At 38.0% G+C, this 26319-nt stretch overlaps 1 protein-coding gene across 1 annotated transcript; it reads right to left on the reverse strand.

The window, feature by feature from the left end:
* Window positions 1-14252: 14252 nt before the first annotated feature.
* On the reverse strand, window positions 14253-25071 carry LOC124289873. The gene is made up of 4 exons (XM_046726549.1): window positions 24185-25071; window positions 15722-15790; window positions 14887-14976; window positions 14253-14468 (listed from the first exon to the last, which is right to left on the reverse strand). The coding sequence occupies exons 1-4, from the start codon at window positions 25010-25012 to the stop codon at window positions 14415-14417; spliced, it is 1041 nt and encodes a 346-aa protein (XP_046582505.1). The 5' UTR covers window positions 25013-25071; the 3' UTR covers window positions 14253-14414.
* Window positions 25072-26319: the final 1248 nt, after the last annotated feature.

The raw sequence follows: 26319 nt of genomic DNA on the forward strand, positions 1-26319 counted from the left end.
AATGATACACGGTTTTGGGAGTTGGTCATATAAATTTTGAAGATCAGTCTTCTGAATGACTGAAGATGGTGAGATATACAAAGAACATAATGTGAATGCAACGTGTAAAGTGAGTCGCACTGCAACTGCTTGAAGATTAGAAGTAAGTGTAATAGGGCTATGGATAACATTCTGTTTGACTAGGATTGAAGAACCTCCAGTGGCCCTGTCACCCGGAGGTGAGAAAGAATGATAAGCATTGAAATAACGTAGGTCAAAAAGGATCTGTCTGCTTTAAATAAGTCTCCTGCAAACAGAATGCTGACGGCATACAATCCTGGACTAATAACAGTAATTCATTATAATTATGCCGTAGTCCTCTGCAATTCCACTGTACGATGTTGTTCGAATAAACTATCTTTTGGGGATTTATTGGGGATCTACCCGCACTGTTTTGGAGGGCGACAAGCTTTGTTCCCTAGAATGGACATTTTCGGACACGTCCATGTCCTCAAGTGATCCATATTTGTTGTAAAGGTTAATTTTGTTTTCAGACCCTTTTGGGGTTCTGCCACTTTGTTTTTTCGAATAATCAGGCTTAGGTTTATTCTTCCCTTTAGTAATGTGATGTACATGAGCTTGCGATTGAGAGTGAGTGGTAGACTGAGACGATGTACCATGATCATGATCTGGCTCTGGCTCTGGTTGACTGTCGGACCTGTCAGGAAGTGATTCTACTGTTTGAATTGATACTGCAGTGGAGAGAATCTGTGGAGAAGTGGTTTTCACCCAAGTCAAATTTGTTTGGCAGCTTGAAGATGATGTAGTTACTTTAAGTGTTGCCTCAGATGGAGTCCTGGTTTTGGAGGCATACGTTTCTTTTAATTCAGATCTTTGGACAAGCTGTTTGGCTTCGGCAAAACTAATATTTTGAGTGAATTTGATCTTATTGATCTCCATCTGTAGCTTCCAAATTGGGCAGTCTTTAGAGAAAGAGGAATGGTCTCCAGAACAATTTGTACATTTCTTATAATTACTTGCACAATCTTCTGTCGTGTGTGTCTTCTCACCACAGTGAGCACACACAACAGACAATGTGCAAGTATTGACACCATGGCCATATTTCTGGCACTTGAAACATCTCAGTGGATTCGGAATGTACGTATCCACTTTGATTTGACAGTAACCAGCCTTTATGGAAGTAGGAGCAGTTGGAGTGGAGAATGAAAACAAATAGGTGTTCGTTTGTTGGATCTCATTGTTTTTCGACAGTGAAACGTTTCACGTAGAGCACACCTTGTTCCTTCATCTCTGATGCAATGTCAATTTCTAGCATATCAGCAAACAGTCGGTCTCGGTCCCTCACAATACCCTTTGCTGGTGTTAAGCGCTCGGTGAGCCGAGACTGATACGGGAATGCCGACAAAGATTTAGTTGACAGAAGGTTGTTTGCCTGATGTCTCTACTGCATTCAACAAGTAGAGAACCTGACCGTAAACGTTTGACCTGTTTGACATCACCTGCAATGCCTTGTTTGCCTTTTGAAACAGCAAAGGGTTCAGTTTTAAAGGAGTCTTGTCAACAGTCTCAAGCACTATAAAACGTGGCCAGTATTCAATAGACGTGGTCGGTCGTTGGTCATTAACCTCAGGATCTGTGTCAAGAGGGACGTTTCTTTTTGGTAATAGGGTTTCGGTAGCCATGGTTAGTGTTTAAGGGTTCATCATCCGAGCTCCCACCCACCATGGAGTATCATGAAGACAATGCTAAAACAAGTGGGTTTCCAACTTGCAGCACCAAGGATACTCGGATGATATACTCCAGCAGAAGGAAGTAAAAGATTTATTCCTCCACCAGATTGGCCCATGAGCCACCGCCTTCTGGGCATACGACTCTAGGCAAAAACATACATGAAATAGTGTATTTGAAATTATGAGATCAAAAATTGGCCAAGACTTAAAAATATCATTACATAAATCCCAAAATTTTGTGTTACAATTCACAATTGTAGTACACACAGGGCTTGGCGTGACCAGCCGATTGGTTGAACCGGGCTTGTTCAACCACCCGTCTAGGTGAAGTAAGGGGCGAAGTGGTGTGTTGGGCAAAGGAACACTGTTCCTGGAACTAGTGCCCTCAACCACCAGCCTCCCGTCCTCCACCGACACAGGGGGCGCAACCCACGGCAAACGGGTTGGTGGACCAAATATCCCCCCGGGTCCACAACGGGGGGTTGAAGGGCTCTTAGCGTGACCCAGCACCCACCACGAGGAGGTGGCCCTTCATGGGTGCCATTTGCCTTTTGAAAGTGATGAACAAGGTCTTTATAAAACATTGTTTGGACCAATATTTATTGATACATTCATGATAAATCATGTCATTTGTAAAACAACTGTATTCATTTTGATCCAGTGCATCTTGAAGAGTATATATTTAAACCTGTTTGATTAGTTAAGATAAAAAAGAACTAAGTATTGTAATGTTGAAAATGTTTTCGCCCCTTGGACAAATCTAAATGCCAAAGGGTTACCAATGTAGGATCCAGTGCCCGGCCATAATTAACGCCATGTGGGCCCAACCTTCTCATGTTGTCTGGAACGTAACTGTACAAAGTTAGTATTAGAAAGTCCCTTGAGAATCAGTATTATATGCCCAAAAAATAAACCTACCTGTCCCAGAAGTTCTGGAGTGGCGTTTTTTTGTCCCAATGTTGAAAATATCCTCTAGCAAGCAATGGGCCTGAAACAGCAGGCTCATGCACATATATTTACCAGCACAAATGAACATATTTGTGTCAACATGAATGAATGAATGAATCATGCTTTAAATACATGACACTTTTATGGATAACAACTTCTTTTTATTCTTTACACGACGTTTCAGAGCTAATTCCTGCTCCTTCATCAGGTGAATACTGAGTCAGTACAAAGAGTGAATATATATAGTGACATCTATTTTGGCTGACGAGGATAAGTGATGGGGCCGGTTTGGACTTGGGATTAGGGTCTTTTTGCTGGGAGGCCAGGGTTTTGCGTATGGTCTTCTCTACTAGCTGTTTAGGGTATCCGTCAGTATACCATACCTAGGACCCGTAAGTCACCAGATCAGCAGACTGCTCACCAGCACAGCCAAAATAGATGTCACTTTCACATCAGACAGAACACTAAAGAACATGCTACATGCTAATGGGAAAGGCCCCATTGAGTCCACCCCAAATCCTAGAGGATGTGTATACGAAATATCATGCAACTGCGGAGACAAATACACAGGAGAGACATCACGCCCCATAGCTACCAGGATAAAAGAACACAAGACCTCTGTAGAAAAATCTGACATGAAATCTGCCCTTTCGGAACACCTCATCAAAAATCCCGACCTACACATTTCCTGGCAACAAACCAAGATTCTACACACCAACATCAACCACTGGAAGAAGCGGAAACTTCAAGAAAGCATCGAGATCCAGAGAAAGAAGCCAGTCATTAACCGGGACCAAGGCATTTACCTTCCCAGTGTATACTCTATTGTCCTAAAATCTCTTGGCTTCATCCGTTCATTGTTATCTTTGTACATTAATCCTATCTTATTGGCTTCATAATTATATTATTGGCTACGTAATTATATTGTTATCTTTGTACATTCTCCCTCCTTGCATTGTGTAAACATGTTTTATCTATATATATTCACTCTTTGAACTGACTCAGTATTCACCTGATGAAGGAGCAAGAATTAGCTCAAAAACGTCGTGTAAAGAATAAAAAGAAGTTGTTATCCATAAAAGTGTCATGTATTCATGTTCGTCCAACTTCTAAATGCCTTTCAAAAACTTGAATCATGCTTTACATCGCATCGGCCATTTTCCGGCGATATTCGTCGAGAACCAGTAACTATGAATTCCAACATGTACACAGAAATAACACTACTTAAATGTAAAAGATCAGTCGTATTGGAAAAAAGTCGTATTGAAAATTTTGCAACAACTCATATCTTTTCTTCCTCCAAAAATAGAATCTTATGGTACGAACATATGTAGCATACTTTCTTGTAATAGGTGTACTCTGTGTGTAGCATACATTCTTGTAATGTGTGTAGTATGTGTGTAGCATACATTCTTGTAATAGGTGTAGTATGTGTGTAGCATACATTCTTGTAATGTGTGTAGTATGTGTGTAGCATACATTCTTGTAGTATGTGTGTAGCATACATTCTTGTAATGTGTAGTATGTGTGTAGCATACATTCTTGTAATGTGTGTAGTATGTGTGTAGCATACATTCTTGTAATGTGTAGTGTGTAGTAGCATGTGTAGTAATATTCTTGTAATGTGTGTATGTGTGTAGCATACATTCTTGTAATAGGTGTAGTATGTGTGTAGCATACATTCTTGTAATGTGTGTAGTATGTGTGTAGCATACATTCTTGTAATAGTGTGTAGTATGTGTGTAGCATACATTCTTGTAATGTGTGTAGTATGTGTGTAGCATACATTCTTGTAATGTGTAGTATGTGTGTAGCATACATTCTTGTAATGTGTGTATATATGTGTAGCAGTAAGTATTATAGCAGAAGATACATGTAAGTTGCATGTGTATGAATAATTCATATTACCTTATAAATAAGTCTATGCAAATGCGAACTTGTAAATATCTGTGTGTGTATGCATGTATATGGACAATTGTGTATGGTTTGATGAAAGCATTTATGTATACAACGGCAAGCCTATACGTTTGGAAGTGAATGTATAGATTGTGTAGATATTTAGTTAACCAGCTTGTAATTGCTTACCTGAAGATTCTCCGTTGTCCCTAGTTTTGGGGTTGTTCCTCCCATAAAGGCGCATCTTGTCTTTTTGTTTCTTTTATTAAGCCATATCATGGTTATGGCTTACTTTATTTTCCTTTCTATTTTCTTTTCATTGTTTCACTCAAAATCATGTTACACAGTGTCAGTTGACCTATACCTACATCAAATTACAACAAACGTATTTACATGTATTAGTTACTTTAGTTCAGTTTGTGTGTGTCTACCTCCATGTAATCACCCACTGGAACCCACTGTCCTACCTGATACGACTATATGTATGATATTTGATTATGGCTGATATTGAGCAGTACAGACAGGCAGTGGGTTCCTTTGCTGCAAAACTACAGTCAAAATCTGCTGTCCGATTTATGAAATCCATACACAGTTTTAAGTTCTTGTGTCTCTACAGCACCCAAGTATCTGTAATTGCCTCTCTCATCCTTCTCTGCTGTGGCGATATCCATCCGAATCCTGGGCCGAAATATTTCAGAGACCTTAAAATAATACATTTGAACGTACGCAGTTTGAAAGACAAAACTGATTTACTTGACGCAGAATTTCGATCTTATGACGTTATATGTCTTACTGAAACCTGGTTGCATGCAGACATTCGTAGTGTTGATATAGCAATACCTGGATATCACCTACCATTCAGGAAAGATAGGCAAACGCGTGGTGGCGGTGTCGCGATCTATGTCAAAAGCAACTTACACGCCAAGCATATGGACAACCTTGACACCCCCGGGCTCGAGGCGGTGTGGATACAGATAAAGTGTAAACACCGTTGTTACCTAATCGGATCCGTCTATCGAGCAGATAAGAGCGCGGGTACTGGGATCTGATTGAGGAATCTGTCGGTAACGCCGTCGACCTGAACATGTATACTATCGTTGTCGGTGACTTTAATATAGACGTCCTTCGGGAAAATCGAACTAAAATAGATAACCTTCAATCGATGTATGACCTTAAACAGATTATATCGGAACCAACTAGAATTACACCACATTCAAGTACCCTGATAGATCTGATTTTTGTTTCGAATATTAAAGCTGTAAATGACTCGGGAGTCCTTGACCCTATCTGCAGTGACCATTGTCCGATATTTGTGACCATCAAACAACCAATTCCCCTCCTTATAAATTATAAGAGGAAAGTTTATTACTATTCGTTAGTTGATACTGTAAGCATGAACAAGAGTGTCGATGATATTGATGGTGATATTTTATTTTCTTCCAATAATATAGATAAGATTGCAACCGATTTAACATCCACAATAATGAAAATCTGCGATCAACATATACCAAATAAGACTGTCACTATTAGACCTGCAGATCCGCTCTGGATGACGAGTCAAATACGTTCTTTGATTCGGAAACGTAATCGCCTACATAAAATTGCAAAGAAATGTAACCATCCAACGAAGTGGGCTAACTTCAGATCAGCAAGAAATAAAGTTACTTCCGCTATTAGAACTGCTAAACAAATTTTCGTTTCTAAAATTGAAGACTCTGTTAATACCTCGATCGGTACGAAAACGTGGTGGCGTCTGACGAAAGGGTTCATAAAATCACGTAACAATGACAATCAATTTGGGACAATTATCTTTAACGATACAATCTATAATGACCCTGAAGAAATCGCAAATGTCTTAAACAATTACTTTATCATTTAGTCGACTATTGCTGATCCAAATCGAGATTTGCCCGATACCGAGTTTCCTTGCAGCCCAAAATTAACTAACATCACTTTAACCCGCGATGACGTCAGAGATATTTTAATGTCACTGGACACATCAAAAGCGACCGGTCCGGATGGGATAGGAAATAAAGTACTTAGATATACCGCAAATAGTCTAACATCCATACTTACGAAATTATTCAATTTGTCCCTTAGCCTGTCAATTTTTCCCAGTCCATGGAAAGAAGCATCGGTAATACCTATTCACAAGAAAGATAGCGTACATGAATGTTCTAACTACCGCCCTGTCGCACTCACATCTTGTTTATCGAAAGTCTTTGAGAAATGTGTATTTAAATATGTATTCAATTTCCTAAGAGATAACGACTTAATGACAAATTTACAATCAGGATTCATGCCAGGAGACTCCACAACAAATCAATTAACCTTTTTTGTACAACTTTATAGCCAAAGCTCTTGACGAAGGAAAAGAGGTTAGAGCAGTCTTCTGCGACATAAGTAAAGCCTTTGATAAGGTCTGGCATAGAGGAATTATTTATAAACTGAAAACCTATGGTATCCAAGGCGAACTATTACAATGGTTTGAAAGTTATTTAGAAAATAGAGTACAACGGGTCGCAATTAACGGCTATAAATCTGACAAGAAAACTGTACTAGCTGGAGTACCTCAGGGCTCTGTCCTTGGACCACTTCTTTTTCTGATATACATCAATGATATTGTATGTGATGTTGACAGTAACATTCGTCTCTTTGCGGATGACACCTCATTATATGTTATCATAGACGATCCATCAGTTGCTGCTACCTGTCTTAACAAAGATCTAGATAGAATTTCACAATGGGCCCGTAAGTGGCAGGTTACATTTCATCCAAATAAAACCGAAACTACTCAGTTCTCACGTAAAACGAAACCGTCTCTAAAACCGAACCTATTCATGGACGGAACAATCATAAAAGAAGTCAAAAGTCATAAACATTTAGGATTAACACTCCAAAGCGATTGTACGTGGAATGATCACACTAATGATATTGTACGTAAAGTTCGCCCTATGATCAGTTGTCTGAGGAGTTTTAAATACCGATTATCACGTAAAACGTTGGATATTATGTATAAATCCTATATCTTGCCAATATTTGACTATTGTTCGCATATTTGGGATAACTGTACTTCTGAGCAATCGCGTACATTAGAAAATTTACATCTTGATGCTCTGAGAACTATATGTGGTGCCGTTCGTGGCACAAGTCATAACAAACTTTATAATGAAACCAAATCTCAGTCCATGCAAGATAGAAGGAATTGCCAGAAGTTAACTTTTTTTCTATAAGATGTACAACAACCAATTGCCAAAATATCTTTGTGACCTGATCCCAAACTCCGTCTCCGGAACTACAAACTACAGCTTGAGGAATAACTCTGAAATACAAGGAATTTACAGTCGCACTGCCTCTTATGCTAAATCCTTTTTACCTGCCACAATAAATTTATGGAATGCCCTACCAAATTCCAAAGCGTCATGTAATCTCACAGAATTTAAAAACCTAATTACAAAAACTGAAAATAAGATTTACTTTGACCTTAATTATGGCACTCGTTTTTGCCAAATCGTTCACTGCCGCCTCAGGCTCGGATGTAGCGACCTAAACGCCGATAAGTATAACAGACATTTAATAGACAGCCCTTGTTGTTCTTGTGGACATCAGAGTGAAAACGCCCTACACTATTTCCTCACTTGCCGTAACTATACTCGGATAAGACTTAATATGTATTTTTTACACTACCGGTTATAACCTGGATACCATTCTTAAGGGAAACAAAGAACTTACTCCCTGTGTAAACCAGAAAATAGTTGAATCCGTCCACGATTATATAACCAAGACACAACGCTTTAAATTTTCTCAGGAAAATAATTAAATTTACTCAACAACCTTCTCATGATTGATTTATATTTCTACAATGGCTTGTGAGACACACACAACTGTAACTCTCTAACTTATGACTACTTAGAGAATAGTTGTATTTCATGTAATCTGTATATATTTATACATTTTAAAAATATTATATTTATGCAATGGTCAGTATCGATGACGTCAAATCCTCCATTTTCATGTTGTATTATATGTTGCATGGGAGCGGTGTTAATATAAGCAGTAATGCTTGTTCACCAATCCCAATTCATCTTCATGAATAAAAATATGTTGAACTGAACCTTGTCAGCAAAACAATGATTACGATAGCACCTCCAAGCCAATACGAATAGATACAAGTTGTAACCATCTCCCATTGACCATTAACCATCTGATACGAAACAAAACAAGACTGGAGAATCTGAAGGAAAAACGACACGCCAAGGATCCACTTGAAGGTTCTGTTGATGATATTCACAACCTCGCAGAGACGTGCATAGCGAGATCTGAATTCTGACAGACGACCAGGGATATGATCCTCTGCTTCCCGAATCTGTTCGGAAAGGACCTGCCGAAATCTGAGAAACTGATCTTTGATCTCCCTGGAAATTACAATCACGAAGATTACGGGAAATACCCACGCACCAGTGCTGAAGGTACACCCGACAAGAACAAGTGCAACTGACCATTGTTCCACTGGAAATGGCCTTGCAATATCACTAAGAAAAAACTTTAACGTCGAAATATTTCCAAAAGTGATTGTGAAACCTGCAGCCATGTTGATAAGAAATATAGCCCATCCGACTGATGTTACAGATTTGAAAGACACTATTGTGCATTTAAATTCATATCCGATTTCTTTTGTGAGATCGTTCTCGGAAAGTGAATCCCAGTGTTTGTAGAAGCATCGCAAGTGTCTAAGTCGGTGACATGAAACAAGCATGATTGTTGCATTCAGTGTGCACTGGAGGTACCATGTCGTGAGAATAATCCTCATTGGTAAACCTTCATTGAGAGGAAATAGGCCAGCAACAGCTCGGACAAAACTGCACCAGAGCAAAAGAAGAACCATGTAACAATACATTCGGTGGCTGAAGAAAGCCAGTATGCGAGTAGATATGTCCATACGTCCATTCGGTGCCTGTTCCAATGTATTGCTATCCTGCTGTGGGTCAAAGTACACTCCAAATATTTTCATGGACACCAGAAGATGTTTTAATCTTTCTTCAATAGACTTTCCAGTGTTCTTTCTTTCTACTTCCATGCCTGGTGCTTATGATTATATAATCCTGTTAAAACTTGACTGAAGCTCCGATTGATAAACCGAAGTTGTGTCTGCAGTTCAGATGAACACGGTATACCTGCTTAAGTGGCGATCTGGTGAAAAAGGACGCATTATATCAACAGAATATTACCACGTGACGCGAGAAAGAGCCACGTGACTGTTTATGTAAGGATGTCAACGTGGTAATACAAGCCCCTTTGATATCCGTAGTCACCAGTAGACATCATATATCCCCATATAACAGTTTTACAATGCAAACATAACATCACACTGAAAACTGCAATCTATCGCATTCACGTGTTGTGATAATAGGTTAAATTCCCATTTCCACCAAATATCGGATATCGAGGAAACAGAAAACACATTTCATGTAAAAGAGAGTGATGAGCTAATAAGTGAAGGTTTTGTCTAATCTGAAGTAAAATAGAGAGTACAGAGCTGACAGTCAGTGTGGAGTATTGATTCTGAATCTGTTAAATCCATGGACGTGGTTATGATTTATAGCATTGCAAGCTATTTGATGGAATTTGTAGACAGAAAATACACTGACATAACATTTAGGATAGAGTCAAGATAGGTTTCCTTTTGGCCCCAATCGCCAATAGAGTTACACCCATTTCAAAGTAGGCAACGATGGTTTCGGAGTGATTCGCCCTTAAAGGAAAGCAGACAAAATAATATTATCTTAAATGAAGACAACAATGTGTGTACTTGAAGACATTTTCTTTTTTTTATAGCATTAGGCTCCGTCCGTCCGTCCGTCGATACGTACGCACGTACGAATTGGAATATCTTAAGAACTGTGGACTAGATTCCTTTCATATTTGGTACCTAGGCTCATCACAGTATAAGAAAGGTTCTAGTCAGGTTTGGTGACCTTGACCTTCGTTTCAATGTCACAAGGTGACATTAATATTTTACCTTTGTCAGCAAGATATCTCAAGAACCGTTACCTGGAATTTCTACATATTCAACACCAAGCTTTATCTAGGGAGGGCGCAGGGCCCAGCCGATTTTGATGACCTTCACTCAATTTTCGAACTCATGGCGACACTTTGAGGATTTCAGCATGTGAAGCTTCATGTTAAGCTTGTCAGCAAGATACCTCAAGAACCTTTAACTTGATTTTCTTCATATTTGACACCAAGCTTCATCTAGGAAAGGTGCAAGGCATAGTCGATTTTAGTAACCTTCATATAATGTTCAAGTTCACGGCGACACTTTGAAGATTTCAGCATATTAAACTGCATGGTAGGATTGTCAGCAAGATATCTCAAGAACGGTTCAATTGATTTTCTTCATAGACTTTCAAGACTTCCCTTGTTCATTTTTTAAAAACTTACCATGGTTAAAGGGTTCTTTTAAGTATCACATGTCTGTAGTGTATATATGAACATACCTACAGAATACAAAGAACAGAACAGAACACAGAACATACAGCAATATGTAGTATCAATAGATGAGTGTTTGGTAAACATTACACCATTACTAGACGATAACGAGGATAAAGGCGGACTTATTTGCCGAGTTTGCATAGTGCCCATTTGCAATACAAGTTCAAAACAATCGGGGCGGTGAGGTAGCCTATTGGTTAAAGCGTTGACACGTCACGCGGAAGACCTGGGTTCGATTCCCCACATGGGTACATATATATATATATATGGTTATTTGTAAAGCGCTATAGTCCATCCAACATGCATGCTCAAAGCGCTTGTGGAAGTCACACACTCTTGTGCTGATATACTGTACGAAACAGTAAAAAAGTCTTAAAAGGACTGGAAGAGATCATTCAGAGTAATATTTAGCAAAACATGTTTTTAGGGTTTTGAGATGACAATGCTTGGTGAAAGCGAGAGGGAGATTGTTCCAAAGTATGGGGGCTGATGCACTGAATGCCTTTTCATCAGAGAGTTTCAGTTTAGTTCTTGGAACAGTCAGGAGATGTTGGTGGTCTGACCGGAGGTTTCTGGGGGCCTTGTGATCTAAGATAAGTGGATGCTTGCCTCTACGGGCAACCAGTGAAGGGCTTTCAAAACTGGGGTGATGTGTGACTGTTTGGACGTCCTGGTGAAAATTCTTGCTGCATTGTTTTGGATTTTTTGAAGGCGTGTAAGGAGCTCGTGGTTGATGCCATAGAGGAGACTGTTACAATAATCTAGTCTAGACATGACTAAGGCCTGCATCAGAGTTCAGCAAAGCAAGTTTTACATATGTAGTCCACGTGCGCATCCATAGCGAGGCAAGAGTCAATAAATACACAAGACTCTTCACACTAGAGGAAAACCTAATGTTAGAGTCAACAACAGTTATTTCATTGCATTCCAGTTTCGTCATTCAACTTTAAATCATTGTTTGACATCCATGCTTTTACATGTTGAGTACAGAGAGTTGTACATGTACAGGTAAGGGAAGTCAATAGATGTTGGGTTTTGAAACTGTCCATCAACTGTGTGCCATCAGCGTAGGAATGATGATTCAATCCGTGTTGATCTATGATGTGCCCAAGACTGTTTGTGTGTAACACAAACAACACAGGGCGAAGGACTGACCCTTAAGGGACTCCACAGTCCAAACTGACACTATCAGAGACTTCGTCATTTATGATGACTGCTTGTGTTCTGTTGTGAAGATAGGATGTGATCCATGACAGTGGTGTTTCGGCAATGTGGAACTGGTCATGGAGTCGACTGGTGAGTCTATGATTCACAGTGTCAAATGCAGCTGATGGATCAAGTCAAGATGAAACATTACCAGTCGACAGAGCACCTTAGGTCATTTACAATCCTTACAAGAGCTGTTTCCGTGCTATGCATGGGTAGATAGGCTGACTGATACTTCCCTAGGAGATCATTTGAAGAGAGATATTCCCTGAGTCTAATGTCTACAGCTCGTTCCATATTTTTGGATAGAAACGACAAGTTGGACACTGGCCTGTAGTTGTTTAAAGCATTACAGTCCAGATTGGACACTGGCCTGTAGTTGTTTAAAGCATTACAGTCCAGACTGGGATTTTTGAGTGAAGGTCTCATGACTGCAGCTTTGAATACGTCAGGGAAGATGCCTGTTTTTAAGCCGTTGTTGACAAGCATAGTGAGAACAGGTAATAGAATATCCAGGTAATTTACAAGAATCTTAGTTGGAACTGGATACAGTGTGCATGATGCCGTTTTTGAGGCATTGATGATGTCCAGAATCTCTTTCCATGTGAAGGGAGCTAAACATGTTAAGGGATACCAAGATGTCTCTGAAGCTGAGATGCTTGTAGACGGCGTGCCATTCACATCCTTGTCAGTGTTGGCTCTGATTTTGCTAGGTCTATGTCACTCTTGCCAGAGGGTAACTTGGGTTCATTTATCTGACCAAGGAACTCCTCCATAAGCTTGTGACAAAATGATGGGTTGTTTGCATTAATAGAGAGTTTTGTGATACAGAAGTGTGTGAAGCCCATTTCTGGTGTGTTGGAATATTGCTTTAAAGTGGCGTGAAACCATACTCGCTCAATCACTCACTTAAAACAATTACCACTTATTCACTTGGTAAACTATACGGGTTTAAAAAAAAGACAAACAGTGTCATTTTGCAAATGAATTTCTACTGTTGTTGTCACCAGCCATTTAAACAATGTCCAATCACTGGCCTGCCAAACGATACATGTATAGTTTTCTAGGTTTATACATCCACAAAGTCAAGTAAAATATTGCTTACATTCAGAGTGTACTCAGAGATCCCTTCCCTGCAGACTTTTGTAAACGTACACGCTGAACAATCCCAAATGTATCTTGTTGTCATTCATTTCTATATTCTCTTACAAAGAGTGCACTTTAACCATGGCCAAATCTAAAGAGATACCTTTCATATATAGACCGTAGCCAGTTGCATGGGAGGTTCACGGGTTTCAAATATTCATTCAAGACAAAGATGTGCATTCAAGAGTATGTACAACATTCAAGTCTAACTTAAAACCGACAAGTTAACGAAGATATCAGCCGACACCAGTTCGTACCATTGAGTATATCTATAGTCCGTTTGGCTCAAAAGCGGACCGATGAATTGCAATCTAACTCGAAACCTAATAAACATATAATACTCAATGAAACGCTGATCATAATCAAAACATCAGACCAACTCCGTGAGTTTTTTGCAGAATTTATGTCCTAATAATAAAAAAAAGGTTTGTTTAACAGACTATCATAAACATGTTGAATCCCACAATGGGTGTAGTGTGTGCAGTATTAGGAAAGCAGATGTGCATCCAGGTACCAAACAGACGGTGAAATTTGGATTGTGGCATTTTATTGAAACGATGCCATGACACAAACAAACAACACACACACACACACACACACACACACACACACACACACACACACTGCAGAATCCTAGCTAATAGAGTGGAAAGGGCAGTCGCAGATTACAGTGACACAGCGAAATGTATGCAAAACATAAATCCTTTTCTATCCTTAACACAGATATGAATCCATCGATAAAAGTAATAATGCCATAGTTTGAGAATTGATGTCAAGTTTATTTAAAGAGATGAAAAATGTATCTATACATCAAAGTGAATCTGTAAGTGGACCATTGATAGTTGCCATGGTTTTCAATGATCACAGCAACATCATTTACACAGCTGCAGTTGCTGTTACTGTGTCATACAGTACGTTGTTTGATGATCCAGTTGTGAAATAAACACAATTTGTGGAATGTTTTGAATGTCTATTCAAATGCCACCACATGTCAGTCTATATCTTGAACTGCATCAGGACGAAGAAGTAGGTGATGAACAGACCACCCAGCTGAAATGATGAAATGAATGAATATGGAGTTAATTATGCAGTAAACGAAAGTCAGCTTTAACTGTAGTTTAGCATTTAAGTGGCCCGTTAATAATCCGTTCAACACCTAGATCACAGCATGAAATAACCCATATAATGTCACCTATGTAACCCAATACTTATAAAAGACATGTAATACTGGGCATCTTCATGTGACCCAGAATCCACAATGAGTTTACGGGAAATCAAAAGACAACTTTGTGAAGGAAAACATGCCGTCCTCTTGATTATCTGTCAAACTTACTTTTCGATTTCCAAACACAATGTACACGTAATAGTGTCTTTGCACAGTGACATATTGAATTCAGGTATTTTCAACTGCCCTGTGCCAAGAGAGATGTAAGCTTTCATGGTATGAATTGTTGACTTTGCAACTTACAGTCAGAAGGAACTCCTTTCTGATGACAAAGAAGTTCATGGCCGTAAATCCAGTGGATGTTCCTGTCAGCTGGGAGACAAAGAGGTTCAGCTGAAACAAAGTATGCATTATTTACTAATAATGCTCTCATTAATTCAATTGTTGGGCGCAGTTTTAGGAGCGTAAGGTTTTCTATTTGGTTGTGTATGTCTATTTCTACACTTGTAAAAATCCCTGATTTTCTTTACTTACCAATAGTATTTGACACTGATGACTATTATCCGAGATAAAAGCCAGCGTTTAGTCGCTATATTATGCGTGCGTGCGTGCGTGCGTGCGTGCGTGCGTGCACTTGTATGTACTTATATCGAATTACCTTCGTATTCAAAGCAGGAACGTTTACATACACGACAACAGGGGGAATACAACAAATTCCATTTACAAGCTTCAAATACCATTAAACAGAGACGGAATTTCAAGTTTTTGACAGAAACTTGAAGTAACAAGAAAACACTCGAAGCAACGAGAAAATACTCAAAGCAACGAGAAAAATAGTTGAAGCAAAGAGAAAATAGTCGAAACAAAGAGAAAATAGTTAATGCAACGAGATAAATGGTCGAAACAACGAAGTCTTAAAAAATATATTTTATGCATCAAAAGTGACAACATGCGGGCAAAGTGAATAATAACACCTTCACTGACGCAATCCATGTAGGTCCCATTGACTATACCTATATATCGCCACTTAGGACCCAGTTAGGATTAATTTCCAGGCCACATTAAACCAATAGGGTACAATACAAATCAAATAAATTCAAATACGTTTTTGCCATTAGTGGCAAAAACATTCACCGACCTGTCCTAGATATTCTGTTGTGGCATTTATTGTCCCAATCTGGAAAATATCCTCCAGCAAAGAGTGGGCCTGAAACAGTTTTAACTATATATCTAAACAGCAAACACATGCTCATCTTTCAGACATTCGTTAATCTGTGATATTGAACATTTAGACAGCAGTTATTCACTCCGAGCTAATGACATGTATGCCAAAAAGACGTGGTTTAATACCCTCACTATTGCACCCCTTTGTCAACATGCAATGAGTTCGTGAGTGAGTTCAAATTTGAGTGAGTGAGTGAGTTAAGATTTACAGTCACATCGGCAATATTTCAGCTATATGGTGACTAAAACAAGAATTTACCATAAATACTTGTAAATTATAAAAACCTGTCAACGATGGACAGTAAAACCAATTAGAATATCATAGTATCAATAAATATCCCTTGTGATGGAATATTCAACACAGTCAAGCAGGACATGCTTGACCGTGATTCTTTCATCACAAGGGATACAAAACGGAGGATCCTCACCTTTAATAGGTACTCATGAGTATATCTAGTGTGGCCAATACGACATCGTCGCATGATGACCTCTTCAAATCTGACTGACAACCCAAGTAGGTATAACCAATATAGGGTTTTATTTCATGTAATTTATTTATACTCTACTTGGGTGTCCCACTTCTTCTGCATCAGATCACGGATGTAGGTTCTAATGCTTGCTTTGTAATCAGAGTAAGGAATAAGAAGTGGTGTCACAGATTTGTTGAGTGCTGCCTTTGCAGCAAGATCGGCCATTGTATTCCCAGAAATACCAACGTGACTGGGTAACCAACAGAGGACGATGTCGCATTGGCCAGTTGCAAGATCATTATATAATTCTATAATTTCTATTAAAAGTGGATGTTTACAAGAAATATTTTTAATAGCCTGAAGGCAAGAAAGAGAGTCAGAAAATATTATATATTGTTTACGTTTAGGGTGTCTATTTATATATTTGAGAGCTGTGAGGATTGCGTTTGCTTCAGCTGTGAAAATGGAACTGTCAGTGGGTAATCTGGAAGATATTGTTTTGGACCCAATGACAGTGGCACAAGCAACCGCGCCACCATCCTTGGACCCATCTGTAAATAAGGATTTATATGTATTATATTTACTTTTAATTGATTATATTCTTTGTTTATATTGTAAGTCATTAGTTTCTGATTTTTTTAATTTAGTGAGTGTTAGGTCGACTTGTGGCCTCACCAATTGCCAAGGAGGAGAAGAAAGAAGACGGGAAGGAGATATAATCTCCAAATCAATGCCAGCAGCAGAAATATATTGTTGGATTCTTATCCCAAGAGGTGGGACAAGTGAAGGTTTTTTAATTATACAAATCCTCATAAAGAGGATTAAAAACGCAAGTGTGAGCAGATTGGATTCATTAGAATATAACTTTGTGATATATTGTAGGGACAATTTGATACGGCGAAGTTTTAAAGATGGCTCATCGGCCTCAACGTAGAGACTGTCAATGGGAGAGGTTCTGAAAGACCCAAGACAAAGTCTTAGACCCTAGTGATGGATAGAATCAAGTAGTTGCTTTTACAGGCCCCACCATATACGATAGAGCCGTAATCAAGCTTCGAGCGGACAAGTGATCTGTAAAGGTGTAGGAGCGTAGCTTGATCCCCTCCCCACCTTGAATTAGACACGACTTTCAATAAATCGAGTGCCTTCGGGCATTTAGTTTTTAAGGATTTAATATGCGGAAGAAAAGTTAAATGGGAGTCGAAAATCAGACCCAAGAATTTGGCCTCTTTTACAACCTTGATGGGAGTACCATTTAAAAACAGTTCTGGGTCTTTATGAGGCTTATATTTTCAACAGAAGTGTAGACAATTTGTTTTGATTTAGAAAATTTAAAGCCGTTTTCAAGACACCATTTATTTATTTTACAGTCACATCGGCAATATTTCAGCTATATGGTGACTAAAACAAGAATTTACCATAAATACTTGTAAATTATAAAAACCTGTCAACGATGGACAGTAAAACCAATTAGAATATCAAAGTATCAAGAAATAAAACTAGAATCTCACTCAAAAATTGGATTTCATAGGAATAAGGACAATACAGTATAAAAAATGGGCTATGGATCGCCAACAACTAAAGGTAGATCACCATACTAGGGACCATGGGAGTTCAAATTTAAAGTCACATCGGCAGTATTTCATCCATATTGTGACAATGAAAGCTATATACTCATAAATCATAATATACTAAAAAAGCTTAATGATATAAATGCCTATCAACAAAGGACAATAAAGCAGCAATATTATCACAGATATAGATCTAAACCTAGCATGTGACTTTAAAATGATATCACTATTAAAGACATTAGAATATAAAAACGCGCTTTAGATCGTCAACAACTCAGGGGGATTGTAATTGTACTTCAACCCCCTTTGAGGATACAGCCACTAATGATCTGTTGCAAATTTAATATGATGATTTATAAATAACATTCATCTATTCAAGCATCTCAATCAAATTTTTCAATCAATTCTGTATCTTTTAGAAAACACCATTTAATGAAGACAACATTATTAAAACGACCCTTCATGGATGAAGCTTTGAAATCCCTTGTGATGGAAAAATCAATGCAGTGGACTGTGATTCTTTGATCACAGGTGATACGGAACAGAGGATCTTCACCTTTTAATAAATATTCACGATTGTATCTACAGTGGCAAATGCGGCATCGGCATAAAATGACTTCTTCAAATCAGGATTGAAGGCTCAAATAGATGTAACCGATAGTTGGTTGTATTCATGTAGTCTGTTGATACCTACTTGGGTGTGCCACTTCTTTTGTATTAGATTTTTGATGTAACATTTTATGACCGGCTTGAACTCAGTGTATGGTATCAGAAGGTGATGAGTGCTGCTTTAGAAGCAGAATCAGCCATTGTGTTACCAGAAATTCCCACATGGATGGGTAACCAACGAAAGACGATGTCGTATTGGCCAGTAGCAAGATCATTAAGAATTTCAAGTATTTCGATTAAAAGTTGATGTTTACATGACGTACTTTAAAAGCCCGAATGCACGAAAGTGAGTCTGAAAATATTATACATTGTTAATACTTGGAATGTTATTCGTGTATTTAAGAGATGTTAATATAGCGGTTGTTCCTGCTGTGAAACTGTTTTCTCGTAATCGAGAAGGAATTGTTCCGGATCCTTTGATCAATCTGTAAAACTAGATTTGTATATATTATGTTATTTTGTATTTCTTAACTGATAAATTCTTGTAAATACTGTCAAGTCAAGTCAAGTTTATTGTATTCAAGGCCTCCGGCCCATATACAAGGAGTTACATACATATACATAACTATAATACATAATACAATGGCAATTATGAAATTACTTGGATAACCTATCATTTCTCAAGACAACAGCATGTTTTACAAATAGAGAAAGGTTACGGATAACAGTTTCATTTCTGGAAGTGAGAATCGAGACAAAGGCTACTTGAAATATATTTTCTTCTAAGATCATCCTAATATGGACATATAAATATAAAATGAATTTCATCTTCAGTAGATGAAGTGCATAATGGACAAATTCTCATATTTCTTTCTATAGACAATCTTCTACCTTATTAATACTTAAATCTAATAGACCTAGTCGGATCTGAACAAATGTGCGTCTGATATTTCTTGATGTCAATACAGATAAATATATTTCTGGTTGGATAAGGCTCTTAAAGGACCTATATAGATCATCCCTTGAACTATTTTCGAGAGTCGAATGTCATTCTTGATGGAACATATTAACTGACTGTTCTCGGAAACGTTTAAGAAAAAGAGTTACATTACCCACTGTCTGATTTAACCATGCCAAATCCAAAGCCATGAGAAAATAAAAGATTTCTAATATGTGAAGCCCAAGTTGTCTTGCCCATGTTATCGAGATGAACAAGCATATTATAAGCTATTTTAGGTATTCGTTGTTCATGCATTTCCAGAATCTTAGCCAATGCTTCAAACATCTGATTTGTGAATTTATATAAACTGGATATCTCCCACATTCCCCATAAACCATACAATTTGGCGTTGCTTGTCCAACATTTAGAAATCTTTTACAAGCTAAGAGATGAAATTTCTCAAGACATTCTTGACGCTGAAACCCCCAAACTTCTGACCCATAAAGCATAATCGGTTGAATTTGTGAATCAAACAGTTTGAGAAATATGTTTGGAGTGAAGGTGCCTATATTCTGAGAAACAGACATTACATTTATGAAAGCCTTCTTTGCACGGAATTGCAAATCAAGAACACTTTTTTTAACATTCATCGTGTGAGAAAACATAAGACCCAGGTAGGTATAGTGATTAGCGATAGTCAGTAACTTGCCATTGAAAATCCATTTCTCTTTTGAAGCGACGTGACCGCCTCTTCTGAAGATTACAATATTTGTTTTCTCGAAATTAACAGAGTGTTTCCAATCGTTTGTGTAACGTTCTAAGATATTGAGTTGATTTTGTAAGACAGTAATAGTATCGGACACCAAGATCACATCATCAGCAAAAAGTAGGATGAGAATTTCAAGCATATCAGGAAACATTTGAACACCGTGTTTACCAGAGATTGTGATATCGTAATACAGTTCACTTATACAGAAAGAAAACAACATTGGACTTAGAATACAGCCCTGTCGTAACCCTAAGGTACAATCAAAGAAGTCGGTTACATCATCACCACAACGTACACATGATTTTATGTTAGAATACATTGACTTTAGAATATTGTACATTTTTCCTTGTAAACCAGATTTTCTTAAACAATACCACAATTTGGAACGATCTACAGAGTCAAAAGCTTTCTTGAAATCAACAAAAGCAACATATAATTTGTGTTTACTTCGTGAAAGACATTTTTGGATTATGGCATATAATGTGAAAATATGATCTGCAGTTGAATATTCTTTCCTAAAACCGGCTTGGCATTCAGGAATCAGGTTTCTCATATTTGCCCAATTTGAAATTCTGTTATTTAATATGGTTGTAAATACCTTGCCTAAAATACTCATTAACGATATACCTCTATAGTTATCCGGGTTGTCTAAAGCTCCTTTTTATGCAATGGAACAATAATTGAACGAGACAATTTGTCTGGAAATACACCTCTGTCAAATATCGAATTGAAACAATTCCGTAGGAAGGGCATTAACGCGACCTGACAACATTTTATCATTTCAATCACAACGTTGTCAGGTCCAGCTGCCTTACCACTCTTTAAATGATTAATTGCATTTTTAATTTCATCATCAGAAATTTGTGTTTCTAAAATTCATTTTATCGATACTTTCGTATTCCATTTTAAGATTGAGATCACGAACATCATCATCAAAAACAATGTTATCGTTCTGAAGAATAGAATCATTTGAGAACACTCTCTTAAAATGAATTAACCACTCAGGTTTTGAAATATTTGTTTTGGGATTAGATCGATTTCTAAAGGAATGGATTTGTTTCCAAAATTTAGCGGGATTATGGACACACTCATTAAGTCTTCTTAGGTTTTGATTACGCAACCTACCTTTATGTATTCTACATGAAGTTTTGTATCTATTTCTCATCTTGCAAAAATATTTTCTATTACTCTCAGTGCGTCTATACCGAAAACTTCTCAATGCTTTGCGAGCATCTCGTCTAGCAGTCTTGCAATCTTTATCTACTGTTGGCTTACTGCTCTGTTTGTTTGACTTAAATGTTCTCTTCATACATTCTGCTGATTCTAGTACAACGTGGACAAAATCATCTAAAGCACCGTTTTCACAGTAGATGTTCGTAACAAGAAGTAATATTACCCTGCAAATTATCTAAATATGTTTTACTAAAAGACTCGTTCCAGATATATCTTTCTTTGGAATAGACATCTTGACAACCGATATCATATTTATTATAACTGGTAACTGGCAAGTCAATTCCAACGGTAAATGATCATAGTCCACCCTTCCACCAACATTTAACATATGTATAAATGGGAAAAAGTCAGGTGAGCAAACAAAATAATCGTTGACACTGGACCCCTGCTGGCCATTGTATGTATATTCGCCTTGTTCGTCTCCGTGTACTCTACCATTCACCATGAACAGTTTGAAGGCATAACATACCAAAAGTTTGAAAATCTCCAAGACAAAGCCTTAAACCTCGATGGTGGATAGAATTAAAAATGTAATATTGTTTTTGCAGGTTCCTCCATAGACGATTGAGCCATAATCAAGTCTAGAACGGACAAGTGTTCTATACAAATGGAGAATGGTATATAAGTTTTGATATTTAAAATTTTATTCCATTTTCTCAAGATCATTTCTAGATTATATTTAAACATAACTGATGTTGCCTTTGAAAAGTACATGTATGCATGTTTTTGCCACAAGAAATATTAAAATCATCCACAAATAGCGACCCATCAATTAAAATGTTTTATTAACTACAAATGTTTTCGGCTAGATAATAAGACAGACAAAATGATGCCTTGTGGGACACCTTGATGCTGATTATAAGACAGAGTAGAAACCATTGTCTGTCACTTAATACTTTGTATCTGAATTTTGAGACAAACGTCCTTGCAATCTAAAATCATGTAAATCTTTTAATTCGCCGTATTCCCATGTTGTGTCACATGCCTTTTCTAAATCGAAAAACTACAATTAGACCAGGCATATTTGTTATTTATAATAGCATTTTTGAAATATGATTCTTAAGGCACTAAATGATCAATGGTCAAAAGTTTTGGACAAGTATTTCTGTGTCTGCAAAGCTAATGTTTCAGGTGATTTTTTTTTGTTGATCTCCATTTGTTGTTTCCAAATTGGACAAAGTCTTTAGAAAAAGATGAGTGATGTCTTGCGCAGCTGACACATTGTTTATTGCCACAAATCCTGTAACAATATTCTGCTGCGTGTGTCTTCTCACAATAGTGAGCAAATACAACAGACAATGTGAAAGTATTTACAACATGGCCGTACTTTTGACATCTGAAGCATATGAGAGGATCTGAATGTACCTATCAACATTGATGTTACAGTAATCTAAGTGAGTTTGGAGCATTTGGAGAAGAAAAGAAAAACAGATCGGTATTTTGTCTTTCAGTGGCATTTAGAAGTTGTACATTGATGTCCAAGATATTTTTATGGATTAAACTTCTTTTTTAATTTTTTTATTTCTAATTTATACAAATTAAAAAAGAAGTTTAATCCATAAAAATATCTTGGAGATCGGTATTTGTTTTAATGGTCTCATTGTGTTTACTTTTTGTGAATTGACATTGAGTACGCCTTGATCTTTCATCTCTGAGACGATGTCAAGTCGGCAAACAATCGATCGCGGCCTCTTACGCTTCCTTTGCTCGTGGTGTTTAGTGTTTTGTGGGCAGAGACAGTGACCAGTGAAAGTCATTTACCGCGGCCTTTCACTGCACTCAAGCAGCAGCGCACCCAAACGTGAACGTTTATTGAACCACCGGCAATGCCTGGTATGCCCATATATAGTGCGAACGTTTTCATATACGTGGTGTCTGTTATTGGGTCGTCTCAATAACAGTGAGTGAGTGAGTTTAGTTTTACGTTGCACTCAGCAATATTCCAGCTATATGGCGGCTCTCTGTAATAATCGAGTCTGGACCAGACAATCCAGTGACCAACAGCATGAGCATCGATCTGCGCAACTGGGAACCGATGACATGTGTCAAACAAGTCAGCGAGCCTGAACACCCGATCCCGTTAGTCGCCTCTTACGACAAGCATGGGTTACTAAAGATCAATATTCTAACCCGGACCTTCACGGGTGCGTCTCAATAACAAGGAAACGTGGTCAATAGTCAATTGAACTGGGATGTCTTATGGTCGTTATCACCAGGATAAGTGTTGAATGGATGTTAGTTGTTTGTTGTTGTTGTTTTTTGTTTGTTGGTTGTTGTTGTTGTTGTTGTTTTGGTTTTTAGGTGGGGGTCGTAATGGTCGTATGATTACAGTATAAGTTTAATCACCAGAGCACCCACCCACAACGGAGTATGTTGGAAACAATGTTAAAAACAAGTTGGTGTTCGACCATGCGGCAAGGATACTCAGATGAAATAGTCATCTGCTTAAATACATAGAGATCAAGTTTTCAACCTGATTGCCCATGAGCCACAGCCTTCAAAAAAGAGCTCGAGACTGCCCAATTCGGTCGTCTTTTAGGACCAGCAGTGAGTTAACGATGGCCTATTCTACCCCTGGTCCACACGGGTCACTCACATAGAGGAGGTTGCTCTTCATGCGTGCCGTCAACATGCATATTATGGTACTCCTACATGCATATACACATCACAAAGTGTATGAGAAATGTCAACGTGAAATGGGTCAAAGCCCGAAGTAATGACAAATCTTGAAACTTGACCCCTTCCCCTATTTCCACAATTAAAATATAAAAAAGTGTGTACTTACTGCGTCATTCACATCTGAACTGCTCCTTGTCAGCAAAATAATGAATACAAAAGAACCTCCAAGCCAATACGAATGGATAAAAGTTGTAACAATCTCCTTTGGGCCATTTATCATCTGGTAGGAAATAAAACAGGCCAAGAGCACCTGAAGGAAAAACGACACCCCAAGGATCCACTTGAAGGTTCTGTTGATGATAGCCACAGTCTGACAAAGCTGTGAGTAACGAGATCTCAGTGCTGGTAGACTAGCAGGGATGTTGTCACCTGCTTCCTGAATCTGCTTGGAGAGGACATCCCTAAATCTTAGAAACTGACCTTTGATAACACTGGAAACTACAACCACGAAGATTACAGGAAATACCCATGCGCCAGTGCTGAAAGTATACAGGATAAGAATGAGTGACACCTCCCATGGTTCCTCTTGAAATGGGCGAGTAAAGTCTCCAGTGACAGGCTTCAACGTTGGCGAGTTTCCAAGAGTGACAATAAAACATGCAGTTAAGCTGACGGCAACTACACACCATCCTGCTGATGTTACAAGCTTGAAATACTCTATTGGACATTTGATTCCACATCCGATTTCTTTCGTCGCATTGTTCTTGAAAAGAGAATCCCAGTGTTTGTAAAAGGATCGCAAGTGACTTAGTCGCTGGCATGAAACCAGCATGATAGTTGCATTGAGTGTGCACTGGAGGTACCAAGACGTGAAAATAATCCTCAAGGGTAAACCCTCATTGAGAGGAAATAGGCCAACAACAGCTCGGGCAAAATTGAACCAGAGCAAAAGAAGAACCATGTAACAGTACATTTGGTGACTGATAAATGTCATAATGACTTTCGATATTTTCTTATGTCCATTCGGTGACGGTTCCGGATCCAATGCATTGTTATCCTGTTGTGGATCAAAATACACTCCAAAGATTTTCATGGACACCAGAAGAGGTTTCATTCTTTCCTCAATAGACTTTTCAGTGTTCCTTCTTCCTAAGCTCATGGCTGATGGTAATGGTTAGGAATTCTGTAACCACTTTATTTACATCAAACTCACAATTAGAAGTTATGTCTGCAGTTCAGATGGACACCATATACGTCCCTGGTTGGCAATCTGGTGCAGACCTGGCGCACTTTATCAAGAGAATGTAATCCGTGTCAGACATGTACAGAGTCACGTGACTATTTACGTAAGGTTATTGAACAATTCAACACATGCTCCTGTCGATATCCGTGGCCACGTTACATCATACAACCACCTTTAACATCAATATAAAAAGCTTCACAATACAAACAGACCATCCCATTAAACACAATCTAATGCATTCAGTTGTGTAAACTGTCAAATTACAATTTCAACTAATCCAATACTGAGGAACTATATACACATTTCATATAACAGAAATTGATTGCATGATAAGGAAGGTGTAATCTGATGCCCAGAGTTGGCAGTCAGTGTGGAGTATTGATTTTATGACTTGATTAAGGCATGGACGTTTTGACGCGGATTAGAGCATGAACGTATTTGTTCATAATCAGCTTTTCGCTAACGTTTGCTAAAACATGACAAGTAACTATTTATGCTTCTGTTTGCAAAGCTATTTGATAAATTTGTAGACACAAAATACAGTGACTGGTGCATTTAGGATGCAGTAACACATTCCATTATATTAGGTCCTGAACGTCAGTAGACTTCAACCGATTTGGAAATGGGATACGATAAACAAAAACTAACATAGCAGTATTGATAATATCACTGTACTATATATAGTATCATGTATTATGAATAAATATAGTAGTGCTGTTTCCCCACTTGAAACATATACAGTTTGTAAAAGAAATCGGTGTGAATCAAGCAAGTAACAAAGAAAAGTAATGCAATTAACAGTTGCATTCTAACATTAACTAAGTTCACAAATAAATACAGTTCACTACAAAGGCATTACAGTGCCAGTAGACAAGATAGTGAGAGTACAAACTCAAAGGTAGAGATGGTAATATTTACCATCAAGTTTCCAAAAATATGCAAAGAATGAGTTTCAGGATTAGAATAATCTTCACATAATTTTGGCCTTCTTGTAACTGGAGATGTAATATGAGATGAGTGGCAAAAGTTAACTTACCTTATATACATTGGAAAGGACT

Source organism: Haliotis rubra, unplaced genomic scaffold (assembly GCF_003918875.1).
Source record: "Haliotis rubra isolate DU_JTF1 unplaced genomic scaffold, ASM391887v1 Scf45, whole genome shotgun sequence".
Taxonomy (NCBI): Eukaryota; Metazoa; Mollusca; class Gastropoda; order Lepetellida; family Haliotidae; genus Haliotis; species Haliotis rubra.

What these genes read in the sequence shown, in the direction of transcription:
- LOC124289873 (XM_046726549.1), bottom strand. Translation starts at nt 25,012, where the DNA reads ATGACATTTATCAGTCACCAAATGTACTGTTACATGGTTCTTCTTTTG. An exon ending in GTTCAGATGTGAATGACGCA is followed by an intron (nt 15,791 to 24,184) that starts GTAAGTACACAC and finishes AAACTGTTTCAG; the next exon opens with GCCCACTCTTTGCTGGAGGA. An exon ending in GAAAGGAGTTCCTTCTGACT is followed by an intron (nt 14,469 to 14,886) that starts GTAAGTTGCAAA and finishes TCATCATTTCAG; the next exon opens with CTGGGTGGTCTGTTCATCAC.